Below are 22,879 nucleotides of genomic sequence, written 5' to 3'. Positions count from 1 at the left end.
ACACACGTTGCAGGTGGATTGGCGACTCGAAAGTGTCCGTAGGTGTGAGTGTGTGAGTGAATGTGTGTGTGTGTGTGTGTGTTGCCCTGTGAAGGACTGGCGTCCCCTCCAGGGTGTATTCCCGCCTTGCGCCCGATGATTCCAGGTAGGCTCTGGACCCACCGCGACCCTGAACTGGATAAGGGTTACAGATAATGGATGGATGGAGTACAAATCCTGAAGCCAGTGTAGTCATTTGTTTGGCGGTGCTTCCTCTTACTCAAGAAAACTTACTGTTAAATAAATCCTTTGATACCTGAATGAGAAAGTGTTGAATAAGTGAAGAAAACATAGGGAACGTGACTTTTCATTTTTCATTTTATTAGACAGACACATCCAAACAGTGAGTTTCTATATACAATTTCAATTTAAACGACATAGAACACTGTCTTGCTATTGATAAAATTAGCTTTGTGTTTATTACAATTTTACTCTAACAACCAGGCTGATACCTCACTGAAATGTTTTCATGTTAGGCATGGAATTGGCCTTTGTACATTCTCACTAAACCTTAACCTGGTAGGGTCCCCTTCTGTCGTCGGAAGTAGTGCCAAAGTCCATTGTTTGCACAACAAAAGGAAGAGCCAAATATATCCACTTTCTCAAATTTAAGAAACACTTTAAACGGTCAAATTAATATTTAAAGCAACAAAAAGCTAATTTTGTACGAAAATGTATTAAAAATACAAAAAGCCAGCACTGGGGCTTGGGGCTGATTTAGTAAAAAACACTTTCCTCAAAGACTACTGAGGATGTGTGGTCATTTTTCATTTGATCTCATTGGGAAAGGGGAAAAAATATTTGGGGTTTCTATAATTGGTTGTAAATCATTTTAAATCATTACCCTCAAATGAATTATATGGAGATAATTATCTTAATATATAAGACTAAGATAATTAATTTTAAAAATATCTCAGGTGATTCCTATAGCACACTAAGTAGCAGTGAAAAGTGAAAAGTATTATCAGCAGGCATGATTAAGGAATAGGAGTATTTTGCAAACTAAAGCCAAACAAATCAAGGGTTTTAAAGGTTTAAAGAAGGCTGTGTCAAAATGTTTGGAGCTAATTTCTGGGAAGCTCTGTGTTCAGTAACTTCCTCGCCTCTCAGGGGGCTTGTCTAACCCACTTCATGTCAGCTAACCCCATAATGAAACGGTTATTAAGACTGCAATAAGAAATACAAGGGGAAATGTCAAGACCAAGAGAATTAAATCTTAGTAAAAAACAGTTTTGAATTGATATTGTAATGCAAAATCCACTGATATCTGTGGGAGAAATATATACAAACAAATGTGTAGGGTTTGAAACGTTTTTTACTAACACAATGATGACTGTAGTGATGACTAAAAAATGATGCAACACTTCAGAAATGTATTGTATTTTCAATAAATATCTTCATTCAGTTTTGAAAATGATGGGTGATCAGGGGAAATGTAAAACTTATACTAGCCACACTGTTTCCAGTTGGGGAGTACTCTAGGGACTGACAGCCTCAGTAGATCAATCTATTGACAGAAATGTAAAGGATGTTGTGTTCAGTTCAGTAATCTTCAGAAATCTTGTGCTCAGATTATGGCTTTACATTAAATCAGTAAGTGACCACTGTTTAAATGTAATTTGAGTGCAATTCATCTTCAGCTCACTCTGAGCTATTTATGCATTAATGCTGTTGCATTAAATAAGCATGTGGTCACTGTAGAAATGTAATTTTAGTTTTTGAGTGGTTTGGTTCATGTCTAATTCCCTTACAGAAAAGCTCAAGCATAGTGTGCACAACAGAACCAGCAGGGGGCAGCATTATGTTTAAATGGCAACAGTAGCTCAGAGGGCACACAGCCACAACACTGCCAAGGAGACCAGCAGGCCCAGCACTGAGCTACTGGCCGTGGTCATGGATGCTCCATTACAGAGGTCAGAGTTGCAGCATTTGAATGTGAAGCTCGAGACTCTGGGAAACATCTGCTTGAGCATGTTGAAATCACATTCTGAATACTTTATGCATTGCCGGTGTATATTGCCACCTAGGGAGCAGTGAGAGAAAGTGAGAGAGCGATAGTAAGAGAAAGAGAAAAAACACATTGTAAAAGTAATAACAAGTAAAATAAACATGGAGCTAAATCACTAAATCGCATTGGCATCTGAATCTGAATTTTGTACATTTCAAATCTATTTAATATCAGCATTTTTTATATTTGAAGTCTAAACTCTGATGCACGCACCCATTCCAGAAAAGATTCCGAAGCTTTACTGTAAATCAAGCAGTAAATATCCTGTCCGAATTCACATGTGGGAGAATATTCCACCATGTCCCAGATTAAATTAGTTTTTTTGTGGGTTCTCTTGAGAATGGAGAAGCTGGATGAGGCATTAAGTGATTAAATATAGCTGCTGAACAACGTGCAACACTATGTATGTTTTGAACACAGTAGCATCCTCCATATGTGTGTCCTACTCATTAAGTTACCATTATGGTTTATAATATCAGTAATAATAATTGTGTGCATTATTAGTGAAGAGTTATTACAGTTTTTCTCCATCCACTCCCCCATTAACGGTTTTGAAGAATTAAAATATACTGTTACTAATGGCTGGATATTTTTGTTACGAGGGCTGTTTTGAGAGCAGTAGTAAGAGTCTAATAACTCCAGTAGTTGTGCTGTGTATGATCCGGTGTGATGACGATGTGTAAATTGAGTAGCAGTTCCCAGCTCTGTTATTTTCATCATTTCTTACCCAGTGCGAATCCAACATAAACATTACTGTTCTTGGTTAAAGTGACATCACCCCAGCACTCCACGTAAAGTTAATCCTGTCCGAATATGGATTTAAGCAGCCTACAGAAAACTAACTGGGTTATCTTTTTTTTTTCACATTGTAGGCTGGTAGGCACTAAACACACAGATTTGATGAACAAATCCCCTAAAAATGTGATTTTAAAAATAATAAATACCCTAAATCTAGCCAATGTATCTATTAATATTAATAATAATATTGTTTTAAGAACATTGTAAAATAGATTGACACATCTCTAGCCATGTGTGTCTGAATTAATTGTATCCAGTAAAATGTCTCACTGAAACAAAACAATATCTGCCAATGGAAAAAGCCACTCTCTCAATAAATTATTTTAAACAACTACATTTAGGAAAGGTTAAATAATGTATTTTTATTTTTACTCATAATCTCAAAATAAGAGGTATAATATGCATTGACTAGATATAAGATTTCATTTTTTATAATATAATTTGCAGTGTGTGTTTGTGTGTGTATAGATATTTGTACTACACTGTTGTTAAAAGTGAATTACCTCTCTCGTACAGCGTCAGGCAGGAGTCATCCAACCTGCAATCCTGGGTTTTGGCGCAGATTCCAGTGTAGTCCTCACAGCTGTAACACTTAATTGCAGAGCCTGTGAGTGTGAAAGAATGAAGGAAAGGAATTTAACTTTTAGAAAATGTTCATGCTACAGTAGTATCATTCATTCATTCGTTATCTGTAACCCTTATCCAGTTCAGGGTCACGGTGGATCTAGAGCCTACATGGAATCATTGGGCGCAAGGCGGGAACACACCCTGGAGGGGGCGCCAGTCCTTCACAGGACAACACACACACTCACACATTCATTCACACACTCACACCTACGGACTGTGGGAGGAAACCGAAGCACCCAGAGTAAACCCACGCGAACACAGGGAGAACACACCAACTCCTCACAGACAGTCACCCGGAGTGGGACTCGAACCCACAACCTCCAGGTCCCTGGAGCTGTGTGACTGCGACACCTACCTGCTGCACCACCGTGCCCATACAGTAGTATCAAATCAAGAAATTCAAAATTTAAAAAGAAAAATGAGTGTCTAGCACCGGGTTTCAGTAGGATATAAGCAGGTTACATTTAAGAAGCCAAAGCCACAAAAGTTGTAGCCTAAACTAGACTTCAACAGCAGACACAGATACAATCTATGGCCAAACTTCTATCATAGATACAATTTATGAAAATGTATAGATTCTGAGGATATGACTGAGATGCACAAACAGTTATGTACAGGTGAAAGGTGTGTTACTTACATTTAACTTACTTATGTACTTAGTTACTTACACATGCAGAAATCACTGAAAGATAATAGTATTAATAACAATAATATATTGTTAATTAGGCTAAATCAGATAATTTTAGGAAAATTCAGCAAAACTGGATTTTCCAGGGCATCTGGTTACTATGGACAATGAAGTCACAACATTTTGACCTTAAGCTCTCACCTGAACTCGGCTCTTTTCACACACAAGTCTGGAGCTGTGCATCCTATCATACAATTATGTCTTCTATCATCTATAACCATATAAAAAGTGCTCTGTGATTCAGTGCTGTAAATGAGGACTGCTGCTAATGCCATCACAAACACACACACACACACACACACACACACACACACACGTGCAAACTGTAACTAGTGTGTTTGCGAGCGGTGCAGGTACAAGCTGAGCGAAAGAGAGAGAAATTGGATCATACTATTTCAGAGGCAAGGGGGGATTGAAGTATGTTTGTTATTAAGATATTATATTTAATCATTTCTTTTTTATGTTTTTAACATTTTGAGCTTATCAAAGACAAACCTTTAAAAATACAACAACAAAAAGAGGAGTGCATGATGAGTACAGTCATGTGAAAGATTTAGGACACCCCATAAAAAAACCTTTGTCTTTTTGAACATTTTTAAATATATGGACATATGAGCTTCATTTAAATAGTATTGAGAAATGGAGCTTATGTAACTAAACAAATAAATCTGAAGAAATTACTTATAATTTCGAATAGGCTATCCTAACAGGTTCAGTCCAAGAGCATAAAGATGTCTCCAACAATCCTAAAATGTCATCATGGGACCTACAAGTGGCTCTTGCCACAGTTTTTGTCAAGGTATATGCATCTACCACCAGGGAATGACTGCACAAGGAGGAAACGCTTGCTGTCAAAAAGACATCACGGCAAGACTAAAGTTTGCCAAAAAGCACATAGACAAAGACCAGGACTTGTAGAACAATGTGCTTTGGACAGATGAATCCAAAGCTGTATTATCTGGGCACAGTAAAAGAAGACGACCAGCACAGCATTTGAGTACAAGAACCCCTTACCAACCATGAAGCAGGGAGGTGGAAATGTCATGATTTGGGGCTGCTTTGCTGCAGCAGGGCTTGGCAAGCTCTTGGCTTGGTGAATTCTTCACCATATCAGAGGGTGCTTGAGGGAAATGTGAGACTATCTGTCCAAAAACTGAAGCTGACCATGCAACAGGACCATGAGCCAAAACATTTCAGTAAATACACAAGGAATGGCTCAAAAGTAAGAAATGAAGAGTCCTGGAATGGCCAAATCAGAGCCCGGATCTTAATCCTCCTGAGATGCTGTGGGGTGATCTGTGCATTCAAGAAACCCTTCAAATATCACACAGCTGAAAGAATTCTGCATGGAAGAATTGGGAAAACCACTTCCCAGTTGATGTCGGAGACTGGTAGATGGTTACAGGAACTATCTAACTGAGGTTATTTCAGCCAAACAAGGAAATACCAGCTATTAGGGCATAGGGTGTCCTTTTCCTCACAAGAAATTTACATTTTTGTTCATTACATTTTACAACTTATGTTTATAAATATTTTCTTCAGTTTTATTTTAGTTATATAAGCTCCATCTCTCATGTTCAAATGAAGCTCAAATGTTTATATGTTTAAATATATTCAAAAAGACAAAGATTATCATGGAGTGTCCTAACTTTTTCACATGACTGTAGCTTATAGGGGAGAGTCTAAAACTCTTTCTCAGTTACTACTGATCATAAGTGCTCTTTACTGCAGAAACAATTAACTTGTAACTCAAAGGGACAACTATGTAAAATCTCAAACAAAATATGTTATGCTTTTTACTTCCTATTCACATCTATTATAAGGAAACAGATTAACGTGGCTTAATGTACAAAAACAACCTAGGAGCACCAAATGTTTCTCGCTTGACAAGTTTTTATGTTTCTGTTTTGAGAAAGCTTTAAGAATGCAAGCCAACTTTATACAACGTACATACCCAGACCGAGCAGCGCCAAGCCAAACACCACACTCACTCCTACAAATACTTTCATGATGCAGCAGTTCAATTCCTGAGAGAGAGAGAGAGAGAGAGAGAGAGAGAGAGAGAGAGAGAGAGAGACAGAGGGAGGGAGAGAGAGATACACAGTTACTATGAGAAAGTCTGAGTTTTCTGAGAAAAAAATATTTCTAAGCATTTATTTGTTCACAAGCCGAACAAATACAAAATGAGCAACAAACTTGTTGTTTACTTCCTTAACTATTCCCGATACATAACTAATGTGGTCATAGGGTTATTTATGTTTGTACAGTCAAAATCACACTCAGGAATTAAACAGTGGCAAAGTACTATATACAGTGTTTTTAGTGTAAATAACTTATGTACTTATTTTCAAAATCATATACAAAAGTGCTTCTATATTAAAATTAAAATGCAAAGAACCTTTAACATCTATTTATAATGAATTTTAAGATGTGTGAAAGCTACAAATATAAAAAACGAAATAAACAGTAAAAATAGTTTACAGCCATTTTCTCCCATGCAGCTTATGAATTATGAATCAAACATTATACCTATTCTGGATGTATTAGAGACTGTGTACTACATGCTAGGGACCTTGTCTATGCAGCACAAACATATACGTCCAGGACTACATGAAGCAGATGAATTTTTCATTTCATGCAAGCTGCAATTGATGGAAAAAATGTAATGAAAATTAAATCACTTTCATCAATATTGTTTGCTATGTTGATAGCAAAAATGTCATTACATAAACAAGTCAGAATATTACGATGAAGATTTTTTGTTGTTATTTTAATAACTATGACGATATCATTGCGAAAGGTACGATATATATATATATATATATATATATATATATATATATATATATATATATATCAATCAGAGGCGAGACTGCAAGTGAAGCTCAGCTTCCCCTAAAATGTCCAAAAATAAGTGATCAAATATATACTGTTGTGTACGTGTCATTGAATAAATATGCACTACAACGCACTCAACTTTTGTTCAGAATCAGCTTCTTATCACTGATAAAGACGCGGCTTTCCTCTCAATCATTCCCGCAGCTTCACAGTGATTTAAACAGCGTCCAAAGAGTTCAATAGCAAAGCAGCGAAACGAGACGAGTCATTGGATAAATGCTGGGCTTTGTCCCGCCCATCGGACGCTCAGCGTCTCTGGGGGTCTATGGGGCAGTGGGCTGGCCTCGGCTGGCCCGGACGCTCAGCTTCTGCATGATGATTGGATGATTTGTCTGAGGCTGAATCCCTTTTTGATTGACAGCGAAATGAGCGAATCAGCGATCCTTTGGTGTAAAGATCCATAGGAGCAATAAATTTTCATTCTGTTCTGAGTTGAACCGGACACTTTCTTAATCCTTTTAGTGGCATTTTCTTTGTTAAAAACAACTAGTGACAAATCGAGCTTCTATTTCTGGTGGGTTTTTTGTAGCTGCTTGTGTTTGGAGACTGTCTTCTATCACTCTTTCTGACTTCTATCGCAGTTTCTGTCCAGCGGGTGCTGCTGAGCCCCTCCACCGTCACAAAGCACTCACAGGCGGCAAGTCTTTGTGATGTATCAAGAGCCACGATATCCAGGGTAATGTCAGCGTACCACCAAGAAGAACCAAACACATCCAACAGGATTCACTGTGGACGCAAGCAGAAGCTGTCTGAAAGGGATGTTCGGGTGCTGACCCGGATTGTATCCAAAAAACATAAAACCACGGCTGGCCAAATCACGGCAGAATTAAATGTGCACCTCAACTCTCCTGTTTCCACCAGAACTATCCGTCGGGAGCTCCACAGGGCCAATACACACGGCTGGGCTGCTGTAGCCAAACCTTTGGTCACTCACGCCAATGCCAAACGTCAGTTTCAATGGTGCAAGGAGCGCAAATCTTGGGCTGTGGACAATGTGAAACATGTATTGTTCTCTTATGAGTCCACCTTTACTGTTTTCCCCACATCCGGGAGAGTTGTGGTGTGGAGAAGCCCCAAAGAATCGTACCACCAGACTGTTGCATGCCCAGAGTGAAGCATTGGGGTGGATCAGTGATGGTTTGGGCTGCCGTATCATGGCATTCCCTTGGACCAGTACTTGTGCTAGATGGGTGCGTCACTGCCAAGGACTACCGAACCATTCTGGAGGACCATGTGCATCCAATGGTTCAAACATTGTGTCCTGAAGGCGGTGCCGTGTATCAGGAAGACAATGCACCAATACACACAGCAAGACTGGTGAAAGACTGGTTTGATGAACATGAAAGTGAAGTTGAACATCTCCCATGGCCTGCACAGTCACCAGATCTAAATATTATTGAGACACTTTGGGGTGATTTGGAGGAGCGAGTCAGGAAACGTTTTCCTCCACCAGCATCACGTAGAGACCTGGCCACTATCCTGCAAGAAGAATGGCTAAAAATCCCTCCGACCACTGTTCATATGTCATTCCCAGGATGAACTGACGCTGTATCGGCCGCAAAAGGAGGCCCTACACCATGCTAATAAATTATTGTGGTCTAAAACCAGGTGTTTCAGTTTCATTGTCCAACCCCTGTATATATATATATATATATATATATATATATATATATATATATATATATATATATATATATATTAGAGGTGCATGAATACCGATACTCGTAATTACAAACGAGGCTCCGATATCAACATCTGACACCTTGTGTCTAGTGCTGCGCTAATGAGCAGACAACTCAAAATTTCGGCGATCTGGATTTATTTCACAATCAGTGATGGCACACGATGCAAAGCTGACTGCAGGGAGAACCTGAGAGCGGTGAGTGTGCCGCACTGTTTTGACTGTCCTCGAACAACGTGGTTCTCTTTCAAGCATTTTGGTATCTCACTATGGGTACGCCTCTCTGCGTAGTCCTCAAAAGCTCCTATATCGCTACGCCAGTCCCTGGGATGGCAGCCTTAACGTGGATGTTGAGCAGGAGCCTCCTCTCAACCCCACGTCACAGTCCGAACTAGAAACTCGGTCACTAACTGTGACTGCAGTGATACTCATCTTTATTCCTTCACCATAGGAGGAGATTTGAAGCTTTTAGAACTTGGCTGTCTCCAAACAGCGAGTTTAGTCTACTACCTTGTCTCCCAACAACTAGAAGAGTTAGCTAAAGAACTACCTGCACATGGCTGAAGCAGAGCCACCCATCCCGAAAGAGACGGAGAAACCCCTCCTGCGAACGTGCCTCTGCGGGATAAAGATTTCTAACACGGACACTCTCACCAGATGTGCTTCGTGCCTTGGGCTGCGACATGCCCAGGCGGCTCTAGCCTCTCCTAACTTCTGCGAGCACTGTGCAGGGCTCACGCTTAGGAGCATAGCCTTAGACTAGCGCGCCAAGCTAGCAAGTCCGACCTCAACCCATTAATAATAACCACACCAGGTTTAGCAACGGAGAGCACGGAAACAACCGAGTCTACCGCCAGCGCGAGCTGGGGCGACTAGCTGGACGAGGCAGCCCCATTCACGGAAGAGTTCTGTAGCTTTGCGGCCATGAGCCGAATCCCCATGGATACCGAGGAAAATTCAGACTCACTGGGTGATTCAGAAGGGCTTCTTTCAGACGAGGAAGATGGCAATGAAGCCAGGACTCAGCCCAATCAGCCGCTTGCAGTGGGGACAGAAAGCGGCGAAGCAGAAATGCCACATTTTAGTGTGGATTTGCGAGATGTGTGCAAACATGCGGCAGAGCGGTTGGGCATTCCGTGGGCCAGTGTGTTCACAGAGACCACCAGCTCTCGCTATGAAGGGAAAAGGCTACCAGAGGCAAAACAGTCAACGAGACAGCTCTTGCCTATATTCCCTGAATGCAAGGAAGAAGTTACTCAGACCTGGAGTAAACCAATTTCCGATAAAAAAAAAACCCTGTACAAGCGGGCTCTGTGCTGGATTGTGTTGATATGGAAGGCAGTGGGTTATCTCATCTCCCTCCAGTCGAACCTGTGGTTGTTTTCACCTCCACCCAAGCCAGAGAACAGTGGCCTTGGCTAGCCCCACCTTCCCCTCCAAATCTGATGGCTTCCAGTCATCTATGACTGAAAAGTCATATCGTTCGGTGACCATGACTGTCAGAGCCCTCAACATCTCATCCAAGCCGAAATACAGGATGAGATGACCTCCACTCCAGATTCAAGCCGCTGGGAAGAAATATGTGTAGTGAATGACCTCTGCCTCCGACTACACAGGTGTGCAGTGCAAGCATCAGGCAGAGCTATGGGTATCATGGTGGCGCAGGAAAGAGCCCGCTGGCTCAACCTTTCAATCTCACAAAGAGAAAGTGCAGCTTCTCGACGTCCCAGTGGACCCCAAGGGCTTGTTTGGTTCCACAGTGGCGGCCATGCAACAGTGCTATGAGGAGAAGAAAAGGGAAGAAGAAGCCTTGCAGGTCTTTCCCCCAGGAGAATGCAGTCAGCCCCCCCGTCAGACCTTTGCACAAGTTGCAGCTCGCCAGCCACCAGCATTCAAGATCCCAAAACGTTCCATGTCTCAAGCAATGTCTCCTTTGCAGTCCAAGGCTAATGACACAAAAGTTACATGGTCCAGGAAATCTCCCTGCCTGGCCCTGAACCAGAGGCCCCAGCCAAACATAGCCTCCACTCAGGGGTCAAAGAAAAAACAGCGGCCTCCCTAGGACACAGGGGGGAGGAGAACAGCCAGGATGGCCAGACGTTGGCTGCTTCATTCCCTCAAAAAGTTCAATGCTTGGGCCAGTTATGCACAGCCCAGCAAAGAAAAGAAGAGACAGTGTTCCAGTGGTACCTTTTTTAAGACCACACAAAAGTCTCAAAAGCACACACCAGTGTTCTCCAATAAATTTGTTCCCCATGGTGCATCCAGGCTCCCAGCCGAGGGCACTTTGTCGCACAAATATTCAGTTGCGGTCAAAACTCAGTGTTCCCATGTTGCAAAACATCCCAAATCCGTTAATAGGCATTGCCTCCTCACACAATACTGGTCACTTAGAGATGCAGACCATTCAGAAGTGTACAGGGACGCAGCTCTCACTCACACCAATAAATGGCACTCATGCTCGACTTATGGTGGGAGAAAACACTTGGGCTGCTCCAGGCTCAGAGAAAAGCATGGCGCACATGTGTCACATTAAAATGGGTGTGGAAAACAATCAGCAGAGGTTACAGGCTCCAGTTTTTTGTCACTCCACCAACATTCAAGGGAATACTGTTTTCAGAAGCAAAAGGCAAAGCAGCTTTTGTTCAAGAGGAAATTTCCTCTTTATTAAGGAACCAACCAATAAGAATAGTACTTCCCGAGGAAAGCCTGCGTGGCCATTATTCAAGGTATTTTTAACCCCTGAAAAAGGGAGGGGGGTTAAGGCCGATTTTGGATGTGCGTGCTCTGAACAAACACCTCAGAAACTTCAAGTTCAGAATGCTGTACTCACCTCTTCTCCGTTTTGTGAGAAAGGGAGACTGGTTCACCTCGATCGATCTACAAGATGCATACTTCCATATTCCCATATATCCTCCCCACAGAAAATTCCTGAGATTTGCCTTTCAGGGCATAATTTAGGACTACCTGGTACTACCATTCTGCCTCTCACTGAGTCCTCGAGTATTTGTGAAATGTACCAAGGCAGCTATTGATCACTCAAGAGGAAGAGCATTCGTCTGGCCACTTACATAGACGACTGGCTTCTGGCCACCCAGTCCACACAGGAAGCGCTAGAGCACACCAGAATGCTCGTGGAGCACCTGAATGCTTTGGGCCTGTGTGTAAATGTAAAGAAAAGTGTTTTAATCCCCACCCAGACCATCTCATTTATAGGTCTGACACTAGACTCTGTTTCCTTCAGAGTTGTCTGTGGAAAGGGTGAGAAACTTTCAGACTTATCTAACACATTTTCAGAAGGGAAAACATGTCACCCTCAGGTTGTGCCTCAGACTGCTGGGTTTAATGGCATCAGTGCTAGCAGCTGTCCAATTTGGTCATCTGTATATGAGGGAGTTTCAGAGGGAGTTCATATCTCTATAAGAAACATATATATGAAAAATTCCAATCTGGATTCAGGCCACATCATAGCACTGAGACAGCTCTAGTCAAGATAACAAATGATCTTCTTCTTGCCTCTGATCAAGGCCACGTATCCCTGTTGGTGCTTCTTGACCTCAGCGCAGCTTTCGATACAATAGACCACAATATTCTTCTAGAAAGGTTAGAAAACAAGGCTGGAATCACAGGGAAAGTCGTATTATGATTTAAATCTTACTTAACACAACGCTATCAATTCATAAATGTAAACAATTTATCTTCAAATTATTTGAAGGTAAGATTTGAAATTCTGCAAGGCTCTATTTTAGGACCACTATTATTTACATTCTACATATATTTACATATATGTTACCACTAGGCACAGTTATAAGAAACCATGACATTAACGTTCACTGTTACCCAGATGACACGCAATTTTATATTTCAGCCAAGCACGATAACAAACACAGATTAAAGAAAATAGAGGACTGTGTAAAAGATGTGAAACTCTGGATGTTGCGTAACTTCCTCCTTCTAAACAACAACAAAACCAAGGTCCTGTTTTGGGTCCAAAGATGGCAGGATATAAATGATCAGATTTAATTTTAAATCTTGCTGACTTTCCAGTTAAACCTGGTTCAGCAGTAAAAAATCTTGGCATCAGAATTGACCCAAACTTATCATTTGATTAGCACATAGGTAGCATCACTAGGACAGATTTTATACATCACCAAGATTAGAAATGCCTTATCCCTGCAGGACACAGAAACATTAGTACATGCCTTTATTACTTCCACGATTACTCAGATCACAACATACTGGATTTTTAATAGTTCCCAGAATTCAGAAGGCCTCAGCTGGGGGAAGAGCTTTTTCTTATAAAGCCCCCCAACTCTGGAATGATCTTCCAGAAAATGTTCGGGACTCAGACACAGTCACAATCTTCAAATCTAGGCTAAAAACTCATTTGGTAGTTAATGCTCCCCCATAGATAAAGATGGCAGATCCGGGGGGTCCATGGACACAAGGAATTATAGTAAACTGAGACGCTGGTGCTGGTGCAGTGTAGCGGAGGGATGCCAGTGTTTCAGGATTCTCCCACGTCTGTGTGTCCTTCTGGTTCTCTCCTTTCACTTAAAGCTTTCATAGTCAGCCATTAGCCACACTCTGGAAATGTTCAGATTTTCTGCTTTACAAACACCAAATAGTTTAAAACTAATTCCATCCCTTTACCATTTTCTGAGTAAACAACCGCCTACCTGTCTGGCTGGACACTGATGGATGACTGTCGAGCTCCTCCTCCATGCTTCAGACCAGCTGCCCATGCTCCAGCAACCACCAAGTGCCTTGGAGCTGCTCGCCCTACACTGAAGTTTTCATGGACTCCTAACTATTATTACCAGTAGATTATTACTATTATGGTCACACCTATATAATAGGTCACGCCTTGTGAGATTTGGTTCTTCCCAAGGATTCTTCCTCAGCATAGGGAGTATTTCCTTGCCACTGTCGCCCTTGGCTTGCTCACCTGGAGATTTTTACATCTTTACATTCTTTACATTTTTACATTTCATGTCCAAACTTTGTCTTACCAGAATTCTGTGAAGCTGCTTTGTGACAACATCAGTTGTAAAAAGCGCTATACAAATAAATTTGAATTTGCATTTAAATTCCGCTTTTCATCAGTACAGTTGCAGATTCCTGATGTAACAATGTATGGATATCATGTAACATGATATCCATAGCCTTTATTTACTAAACTGTACTTGCTGAGAGCCAGAAAAGCAGCCGATTATCACTGAGTTTGCCCCTGCGCCCATTATTTTACCTAATGATGTCACATAAACTTACAAATGTACACAATTTTATTCCTTACATACTAAGACTAATTTTGGTGATTATTTAAAATGAATTCAATAATCAAATAAATTTGTTAAACTCAAGTTATGGGACCAAATGATATCAAAACAACTTAGAAAAGTACAGATATTAATTTTATAAAGATTCAGTGGCGGATGCTGGTCTTTCAAGGAGGGGAAGCTCAATTTCGGCCTACATCATAAAATGTGTCGGTTTATTTATGCGTAAATTCTACCCTCTGTTCCTTTTCAAGAAAATGATCTGTGACCCTGTCGTACCAACAAGGCGTCTTTTCCAGGGACTTGACTAGTGTCCTCTCAATGGCCAGCAGAGCTAGGCTGCTTAAACGGCCTTGGCCCATGTGAAGTGTGTCCGCCTGTGAGTGCTTTGTGACGGTGGAGGGGCTCAGCAGCACCCGCTGGACAGAAACTGCGATAGAAGTCAGAAAGAGTGATAGAAGTCAGTCTCCAAACACAAGCAGCTACAAAAAACCACCAGAAATAGAAGCTCGATTTGTCACTAGTCGTTTTTAACAAAGAAAATGCTGCTAAGAGGATTCAGAAATTCTCCGGTTCAACTCAGAACAGAATGAAAATGTAATGCTCCCACGGATCTTTACACCAAAGGATCGCTGATTCGCTCATTTCGCTGTCAATCAAAAAGGGATTCAGCCTCAGACAGAGCATCCAATCATCATGCAGAAGCTGAGCCTGTATATATATATATATATATTTTTTTTTTCTTATTTTTTTTTTTTTTTTTTAACTAAAGTACTAGGGATGTATAGATAAGCCTAGAGAGACCTTCAGCCTTAGACAGTAAAGTTACTGTGAATGACAGGTCTCTCTGTAAGCATATGTTATATTGTCTTTCTGTCATGACAAGTAATGGATTAAAGTTTTCATACACTCTAGTAGTTGGTTCTTTTTCAATGTAAATACCTAGATATTTAACATTTGACTTAAGTGGAATCCCTTTTATTGCTAACAGTTTGCATTTATTTAGATTCAAATTAAGGCCTGCTGCACAGGAAAAGGTATTGATGATAGTAAGTGCCTTATCAATCTGTGATTTAGTGTAGTGTCGTTAGCTAGCTGACTGATAGTTATTTCTCTATTGGCTATAGTGAGGACTTGAATATTAAAATGAACAGAAACTAATTGCATAGCAAGGAGAAACAAATATGGAGAGATTGGGCATCCTCTTTCATTAAATCTTTTGGTAGTACCAAAGGGTAATTTCACTGAACTATTTCCATTTGCATAAAAAGTTTGAATTTTTTTTTTTTTTACATTTTACCAAAGCCAAATGCATCTAAAGATATGAAAATAAATTAGTCCACTATCAACACTGCATTTCAGTGAGAAAATTGAAACAAAAGTGTTTTACTATTGTTATTGGTATTATTATTATTATTATTATAATGAATAACCCGGAATAATCATATAAATTTGCAGCAGTGCCATACCAGTAATTGCAGTGGGATATACACAGTGGTCTGTTTCCAGTTATGAGGAAGAAATTAATTTATAAATAATCACATTTTGCTTTATGAATGCTAAATTTTTGTCATTGTGCCCCATATATAGGACATGGAATGCAAAAGCATGCGTCAACTTTTAAATAATAAAATCATGGCCTTGACCAATATCAGCTTGAGAAAATGCCCACCACCGCCCCACTAGTGCCTGCCCTGGTTGCAGATCTCCAGTCACATGACCATGGGGGTTCAGGTGAGGGGATGCTAAAAATACTGCTTCAACAAACATGGGCCAGAACTCCTCAGACAGAGAAAACAGAAACCTCCTTGGTCTCATTCACTGCTATCTGTAGTGTACACAAGCATGTTGTTCTGTGCATGCGCTGTGCCAATCAGGCTGCAGCGCAAATCGGGTAGGGACAACGGTGCTCCTCGAAGTCGTCCATTTTTTTTTTGTTCTGACACGCCTTTTTTGTACTGACCAATGAAAAGCTTTTAGTCTCCGCAAAAAGTATGCAGAGGCCTTTAGAGAGCTACAGCACAGACCCTGGATTTCAAAGCATGCGTCGGATGCAGAGTTTCTGACCGACAAACGCCCCCACCACATTCAAAGAATATTCGTAGAATTGTGCAACCTGAAAAAAAATGTTATTCGGGACAGCCCTAACAGACAAGAGCTGTCTCAGTGCTATGATGGGGCAAAAATGTGAATTGAAATGTCTCAAAAAGTTATTGGCATTCAGAAAGCAACAACATTCTCAAGATCCGTAGAGATAAAAGACAAGTTAAAAATTTAATGAATTTATATTAATTTAATGAATATATATAAATATACACACACACACACACATGCACATGCACTTAGCACCAAACTGGGCAGATTACAAAAGAAACATTACATACAACAAGAACATTACGATAAGAAAAAGAAGAGAAGAAGAAAACAAGTGGTTTTGGATGTCTGTGCAATGATGCAGAGCGCATTTGTTGTCAATGCACCTGAAAGCAATTAACCACTTCAGTAATCTTTCCTTTTAATGTGCAGTCCGGATAAGGGCTGTGTTCCAAAAAGCACGAATGTGGCACTGCATTAGCAATGGATACACTTCCTGGAGTCAAATTTCCTTGTCATGTAAGTGTCCTGACTCTGCATTGACATTTCCAAGCTTTGGGTGCATTGGAGCTGTGTATGATGATTTGTGGTAAGCAGCAGCATAATGCAAATGCTAATGGTCCTGACAAATTAGCATAAATCATATTCATACTGATGAGGTCACATTAGCATAAACCCGATAATGTTACCACATTAACAATCACCCTGGACTAATCCTGTTTTACAGATTTACAGGATGTATAGCTATAATGGTGACAGCTTGAGGCTCCTCTTCTTTACCATATAAACGTCAAAATAAAAATGACGAATGCTTTTCAGTAATCAATTTGTTTTATTTATCTGTCTTTCTCTGATTATGTCTCTCAAGGACTATTTTTGTATGTTCATAAACCACCTCCTGGTGATATTGTTGACAGTGAGGATGTGAATCATATCACACCATGGGTTGAAAAATAGCCAGCTCAATATTACTGTACAACCTTGTGTGTGTGTGTGTGAGCGTCTACCCATATATGACTCTTTCCTCCAATTTCCCATCTGTTGAATTGTGTTAGAGAGAGTGAATAAAAGCATCTTTCTGTATGAACATATTAATCTTTTAGAGCAGCTTCTCATAGAGCCCAGTGTGAACTGCGTCATACATGTCGTCACACGCAAACACACACTCGCACACAACCAACAACTTGAAATCCCTTTGAGTGTACTCAGCCTTCATCCTACTCACTTCTCTTTCTCTCTCACTCTCTCTCTCTCTCTCACACACACACACACACACACTTTCCTCACTTTTCTGTATTTTTTGTTTTATTTAACCAAGTCACTGCAAACAAAATTTGCTAATAGTTCCTGGCATTTTTAATCCTTCTCAACTGTAAATCATTCATGGGTATATGGAAGGCACTATATAAGTGTAACGTTTTATTATCCACTCATTTATTTTCAGCAACTGCTTCAGGCCAAAGGTCAGTTTGGGTCCACAGCCTACCCAGAATTACTGGGCACAGGAACACACTCTGGACTCTGGACACTTGAATAACCAATCCACCTACCAGTATGTGTTTTTTGACAATGGGAGGAAACTGGGGCACCAAGAGGAAAACCAAAAAATACACACCAAACTCCTAACAGACAGTGACCTGAGGGTGTGTTTGAGTCTACAACCCCAGGATCCTGAAGTTGTTTGAGAGTAACACAAGCTGTTGAGCTAGCTTGCAGCCCCACTTGCATTACAGATCATAAAATAACTTTTCCACAGAACATCACCAATTTCTCACATTTCTCTTGCCTGAATTTGTCTCAGTTTTAGTTGCTTAGCCATAACTTTATCACTCAAGATATTCCAGAAGTCCTCAGTAGGATACAAACAAGGCTCTAAATAAGAATTAATTGCAATTTCAGTCACTATAGTGTCATTTCACTGCCTATTTCACATTGCACAAGGTCTAGTTGAGTTTTGTATGATAATGTAGATCACATACACAGAACACATGCCAAGTTTTATCCAAAACCTTATTGAATTATGAGACTATGAACTCTCAAAATCCAACAAAATTCAATAATTAGAGTGCATATTATATAATAAAATGTATGCAGCAAAATAACACTATATGTAATAATTGAATTCATATTTAGGGCTGGGTTTGAAATACTGCAGTTGTTACAAAATACTGGCATACTTCTCTCCCTCTGTCTCTCTCTTTCTGTGCATATTGCAGCTCCTCTGGGACCAGTGATGACGCAGATAGAGGTCTCTTGGCCCACCAGAAGATCAGACAGAAGCATTGAGGCATATGTATGTGTGTGTGAACACGATGAACCTCATACTGAGGCATATTCATCTAAAGCCAACTGCAAACATTGCTAAGGAATCTAGTCTCTTCATGTAGAAAATCTAAAAATTGACATCAATACTCACTGTTTTCTTGATCCTATATCTGTATCTGTGCAGTGCAAAAAAAGCATGAGACTACACTTCATCTGTTTGAATTCCAGTCTGTGCAGGTTATTAATTAAAATCATTAAAAAGAGGTATTTCTGAAGAGACTTGGAAAAGTGAAATAAATAACAGGAGTTCAAACACACACACACACACATATATATCAGTGGCGGATGCTGGTCTTTCAAGGAGGGGAAGCTCAATTTCGGCCTACATCATAAATGTGTCGGTTTATTTATACGTAAATTCTACCCTCCGTTCCTTTTCAAGAAAATGATCTGTGACCCTGTCGTACCAACAAGGCGTCTTTTCCAGGGACTTGACTAGTGTCCTCTCAATGGCCAGCAGAGCTAGGCTGCTTAAACGGCCTTGGCCCATGTGAAGTGTGTCCGCCTGTGCTCCCACAGATCTTTACACCAAAGGATCGCTGATTCTGTCAATCAAAAAGGGATTCAGCCTCAGACAGATCATCCAATCATCATGCAGAAGCTGAGTGTCTGGGCCAGCCGAGGCCAGCCCACTGCCCCATAGACCCCCAGAGATGATATATATATATATATATATACAGTGGAACCTCTACTAATGAACGCCTATACTAACGAACTTTCCAAGATACGAACAGGGCATTTGAATATTTTTTGCCTCCACCAGCGAACCATGACTCTAGAAACGAACCCGAGCCTCCGCTGAGCCGGGGGCTAGAAATGGCCACTGACCCCAATAGGCAAGTCTCCCAGCGCGCCCAGACTTGAGTGAGCTTTTAAGATTAGCACATTGTAGTTTTAGCAATTTAGCATTAGTGTAAATAGCAGACATCAAAATTCGTGCTAAGTTAAGCCGTATCTATGCTTCGTCTCCCCACATTCACCCACCCCCACCTCCCGTCATACAGCCAGTGCCTGTGTTACTCCTCCAGCCAGTCGTCACGTCTTCATGGTAGCAATATGTAACCACTTAAAACTTTTTTATTTCTTTTTATTACTGTTACCACTATTTTTCTTTTTTATTTTTAGTAACGCTACATGTATTTTTTTTTTACTAATTTGAGAGTGTTGTAAACATATATCAGTTCAAAAAGGGTGACTTTCGGGGTGGGGGCTGGAACGCATTAATTGCTTTTCCATTATTTTAAATGGGGAAAATTGACTCGAGAAACTAACTTTTCTACTTACGAACCGGGTCACAGAACGGATCAAGTTCGTAGGTAGAGGTTCCACTGTATATATAAATATATATAAATCTATTAATCTCTCACGTTATTGGACCTAATGATGTCAAACCAACACAGAACAATACAGATATCATTCACACATTAAAAGGCTTCTTTTGATGAAATATTCAGACATTAATTTTATAATGATTAAAATAATCATATAAATCTATTAATCTCTTACGTCATTGGAACTAATGATGTCACACCAACTTAGACACACTACAAGACTTAGATTATTAATTTATAATGATGTTAATAGCCAAAGAAATCTACAAATCCAAAAGAGTTGAGACATTGTGCAAAACATTTTTGTTGAAATTTTAAATGTTGAAACTGAGAAAGTTTATGGCTTTTTGAAAAATATTTGCCCATTTTGAATTTGATGCCAGCAACACATTCCAAAATGGTTGGGACAGTGGCATGTTTACCGCTGTGTTACATCACACTCTGTAAGTGTTTGAGAACTGAGGAGACCAGTTGCTGTAGTTTTGAAAGGGAACTCTTTCTGATTCTTGGTTGATACAAAATTACTGCTGCTCAACAGCTTTGGGTCTCAGTTATAGTGTTTTTCATTTGATAATGTACCAAATAATTTCAGTTGGTGACAGGTCTGGACTAGTTTAGCTCCCGGACTCTTTTACTAAGGAGCCATGCTATTGTAACCCATGCAGAATGTTCATTGGCCTTGTCTTACTGATATATGCAAGGCCTTCCCCGATAAAAATGCTGTCTGGATGACAACAAGTTGCTCCAAAACCTGTAAATATCGTTCAGCATTAACCGTGCCTCCAAAGATGTGCAAGTCACCAATGCCATGTACACTAATGCCCCCACATACCATCATGGATGCGGACACTTGAACTGTGCACTTATAACAAGCTGAAGAAAAAATATCTGTATTGTTCTGTGTTTGTTTGGCATCATTAGGTCTACAATGAACTTATATTCATATTTGAATCATTGTAAAATAAATGACGGAATTTTTACCAAAAATAAACATTGTAATGTGTAAAGAATACATATCTGTACTTTTCTAAGTTGTTTTAATATCATTTGGGTCCATAACTTTATTTAGTTATTGAATTCACCAAAATTAGCCTTAGTACGTAAGGAATACAATTGTGTACATTTGTAAGTTTATGTGATGTCATTAGGTAAAATCAGGAAAGAGATTAATATTTGGATATTAACATTAAACGCTATACGTTTATTCTGGTAATTGTGCAACGGTCCCTAAATCTGGAGCTGGGCGCAGGGGCAAAAATGGCGATAATCGGTTGCGTTTCTGGCTCTCAGCAAGTACAGTTTAGTAAATAAAGGTATGGGTGTCATTTTCTGGTTTCTTTTGATACATCAGGAATCTGCAACTGTTCCGGTGAATATACGTTTGGTAACTGGCGAAAAAGCAGAATTCTGAATCTCAAACATGAAACAGACGTTACCGTAGTGTCTATGCCGGTGTTTCTTGTTCAGAGGCACAGGAAAACTGGACTCTAAACTTAAATTACACTTAATGTACTGAGTTTTAATCACAAAATCAAACCTTGTCTAAAAATAAGTGTTATAACCCTTAAACTAGAGAGCAAACCCCATAACCTGGATGAAGTTCAGTGTTCCAGATAAAAAGTAAAATCAAATTGTTTATGTGTATTGTGTAAATGTTGCTGCTGCTGTGTCTGACTACAAAGACTGGTGGGCAGTCTGTGGTTAATGTGCAGAGAGGTACAGCAAGTTGGTCTCCCCCGGCTGTGGTGGTACAGTCCTATCACATAATTACAAGACGCAGTAAAGGTGAAAGTGAGAAAATAGAATAAAGAGGTTTATTTATGTATTTATTTTTTCTTTACTTGTGGTCTTGAGGAGCAGAAATAAAAAAAATGGAATAGCGAAGGAAACCCATTCTTTTCTTAATGTAACAAATTAAAAAATGAAGTTTTATACCCAATTTCCTATATTTGTACAAACTGGATTCCAAAAAAGTTGGGACACTAAACAAATTGTGAATAAAAACTGAATGCAATGATGTGGAGACGGCAAATGTCAATATTTTATTCATAACAGAACATAGATGACAGATCAAAAGTTTAATCTGAGTAAATGTAACATTTTAAAGGAAAAATATGTTGATTCAAAATTTCACAGTGTCAACAAATCCCCAAAAAGTTGGGATAAAATTTGGTATAAAACTTCATTTTTTAATTTGTTATATTAATGAATGGGGGGCGGCACGGTGTATGGCGTTATGTTTGTGCCACAATTCTGCACGCGCGCGCGGATATTTCGAACGAGCAAGAAGGTTTCTGCGCGCGCGATGTCTCTGACCTGCGCGCTCGCTCCACACTTACAGCCATTACAAAGTGCCTCAGATTCAGCCAATCAGAAACGTCAAATGACAAAGGTCATTTCTGATTGGATGGTTTGACCGCCAAGTGGGAGGGACATACTGGCCGGAGAGCATTAAATAGATGGATACCGGCGAGTGGAAGGTTATGGTTAGGGAGAAATCTGACAGTGCCCTCTGAACGGCAACAGACCAGTGCACCACAGCCAGACATTTTATTTTATATTCATTGAATTGGCCACATTTGTAGAGTTTTTATCCCTGTATTTACCTTGATTAACTGAGTCAGCAACGTAGCTGATATGCGAAAAACAACGTACATAATGTAAATTAGTGCTAGCAACGACGGTAAATGGTATTGCAACGACTGTAGAAACTACTTTATTAGTAAAAGAAAGTACTGTAAATGCTATTTTTTTTTGCCGTAAATATTGGCAAGGTATGTAGCCTTAATAACATACAGGGGAATGAAAGGAGGGTGAACTGAACCCACCTGGTCTGTGAAACCTTTCTGTATTTTTTATTTTTTTTGGTCTTTTTCTGATAAACTCAATAGAGCTTTCCAGAGTTAAAACCTATTTGTTCAGTGTTGTTTTGTGTGTGTGTGTGTGTGTAAAACTCAGGAGGGTTGCTCAGGTGGGCTGATTTAAACCTGCCTTCCTCTCTCTACATGAACAGTTTGAACTGCAGTATTAAGCTTCCTTTAGAAAGTTATTGACTGCTCTCCGGCCTGTATGTCCCTCCCACTTGGCGGTCAAGCCATCCAATCAGAAATG

At 40.0% G+C, this 22,879-nt stretch overlaps 1 protein-coding gene and 1 long non-coding RNA gene across 7 annotated transcripts in view; one reads left to right on the top strand and one right to left on the bottom strand.

Annotated features, from left to right (window-relative positions):
* Positions 1-345: 345 nt before the first annotated feature.
* Positions 346-22,879, bottom strand: part of LOC136679514 (CD59 glycoprotein-like) — a 38,334-nt gene continuing 15,800 nt past the window's right edge. For 5 of the 6 annotated variants that reach the window (XM_066658090.1, XM_066658092.1, XM_066658089.1 and 2 more), the window contains exons 2-4: positions 6,115-6,187; positions 3,349-3,450; positions 346-2,062 (exon numbers count right to left, since the gene is read on the bottom strand). In XM_066658090.1, the coding sequence (XP_066514187.1) occupies positions 1,863-2,062; positions 3,349-3,450; positions 6,115-6,169 (357 nt within the window). In that variant the 5' untranslated portion in view covers positions 6,170-6,187 and the 3' untranslated portion in view covers positions 346-1,862. Of the gene's footprint in view, positions 2,063-3,348; positions 3,451-6,114; positions 6,188-13,418; positions 13,440-22,879 lie in introns of those variants that run through there. The other variant, XM_066658088.1, reaches the window with a different exon arrangement.
* LOC136679756 (uncharacterized) lies at positions 16,462-18,555 on the top strand. Its single transcript, XR_010796578.1, has 3 exons — positions 16,462-16,631; positions 17,557-17,664; positions 18,329-18,555. It is a non-coding gene; the product is annotated as an uncharacterized lncRNA (long non-coding RNA).

Source organism: Hoplias malabaricus, chromosome Y (genome assembly GCF_029633855.1).
Source record: "Hoplias malabaricus isolate fHopMal1 chromosome Y, fHopMal1.hap1, whole genome shotgun sequence".
Lineage (NCBI taxonomy): Eukaryota > Metazoa > Chordata > Actinopteri > Characiformes > Erythrinidae > Hoplias > Hoplias malabaricus.
Note: the sequence above shows the minus strand (reverse complement) of the source record. Positions and strands in the feature narration are given on the sequence as shown.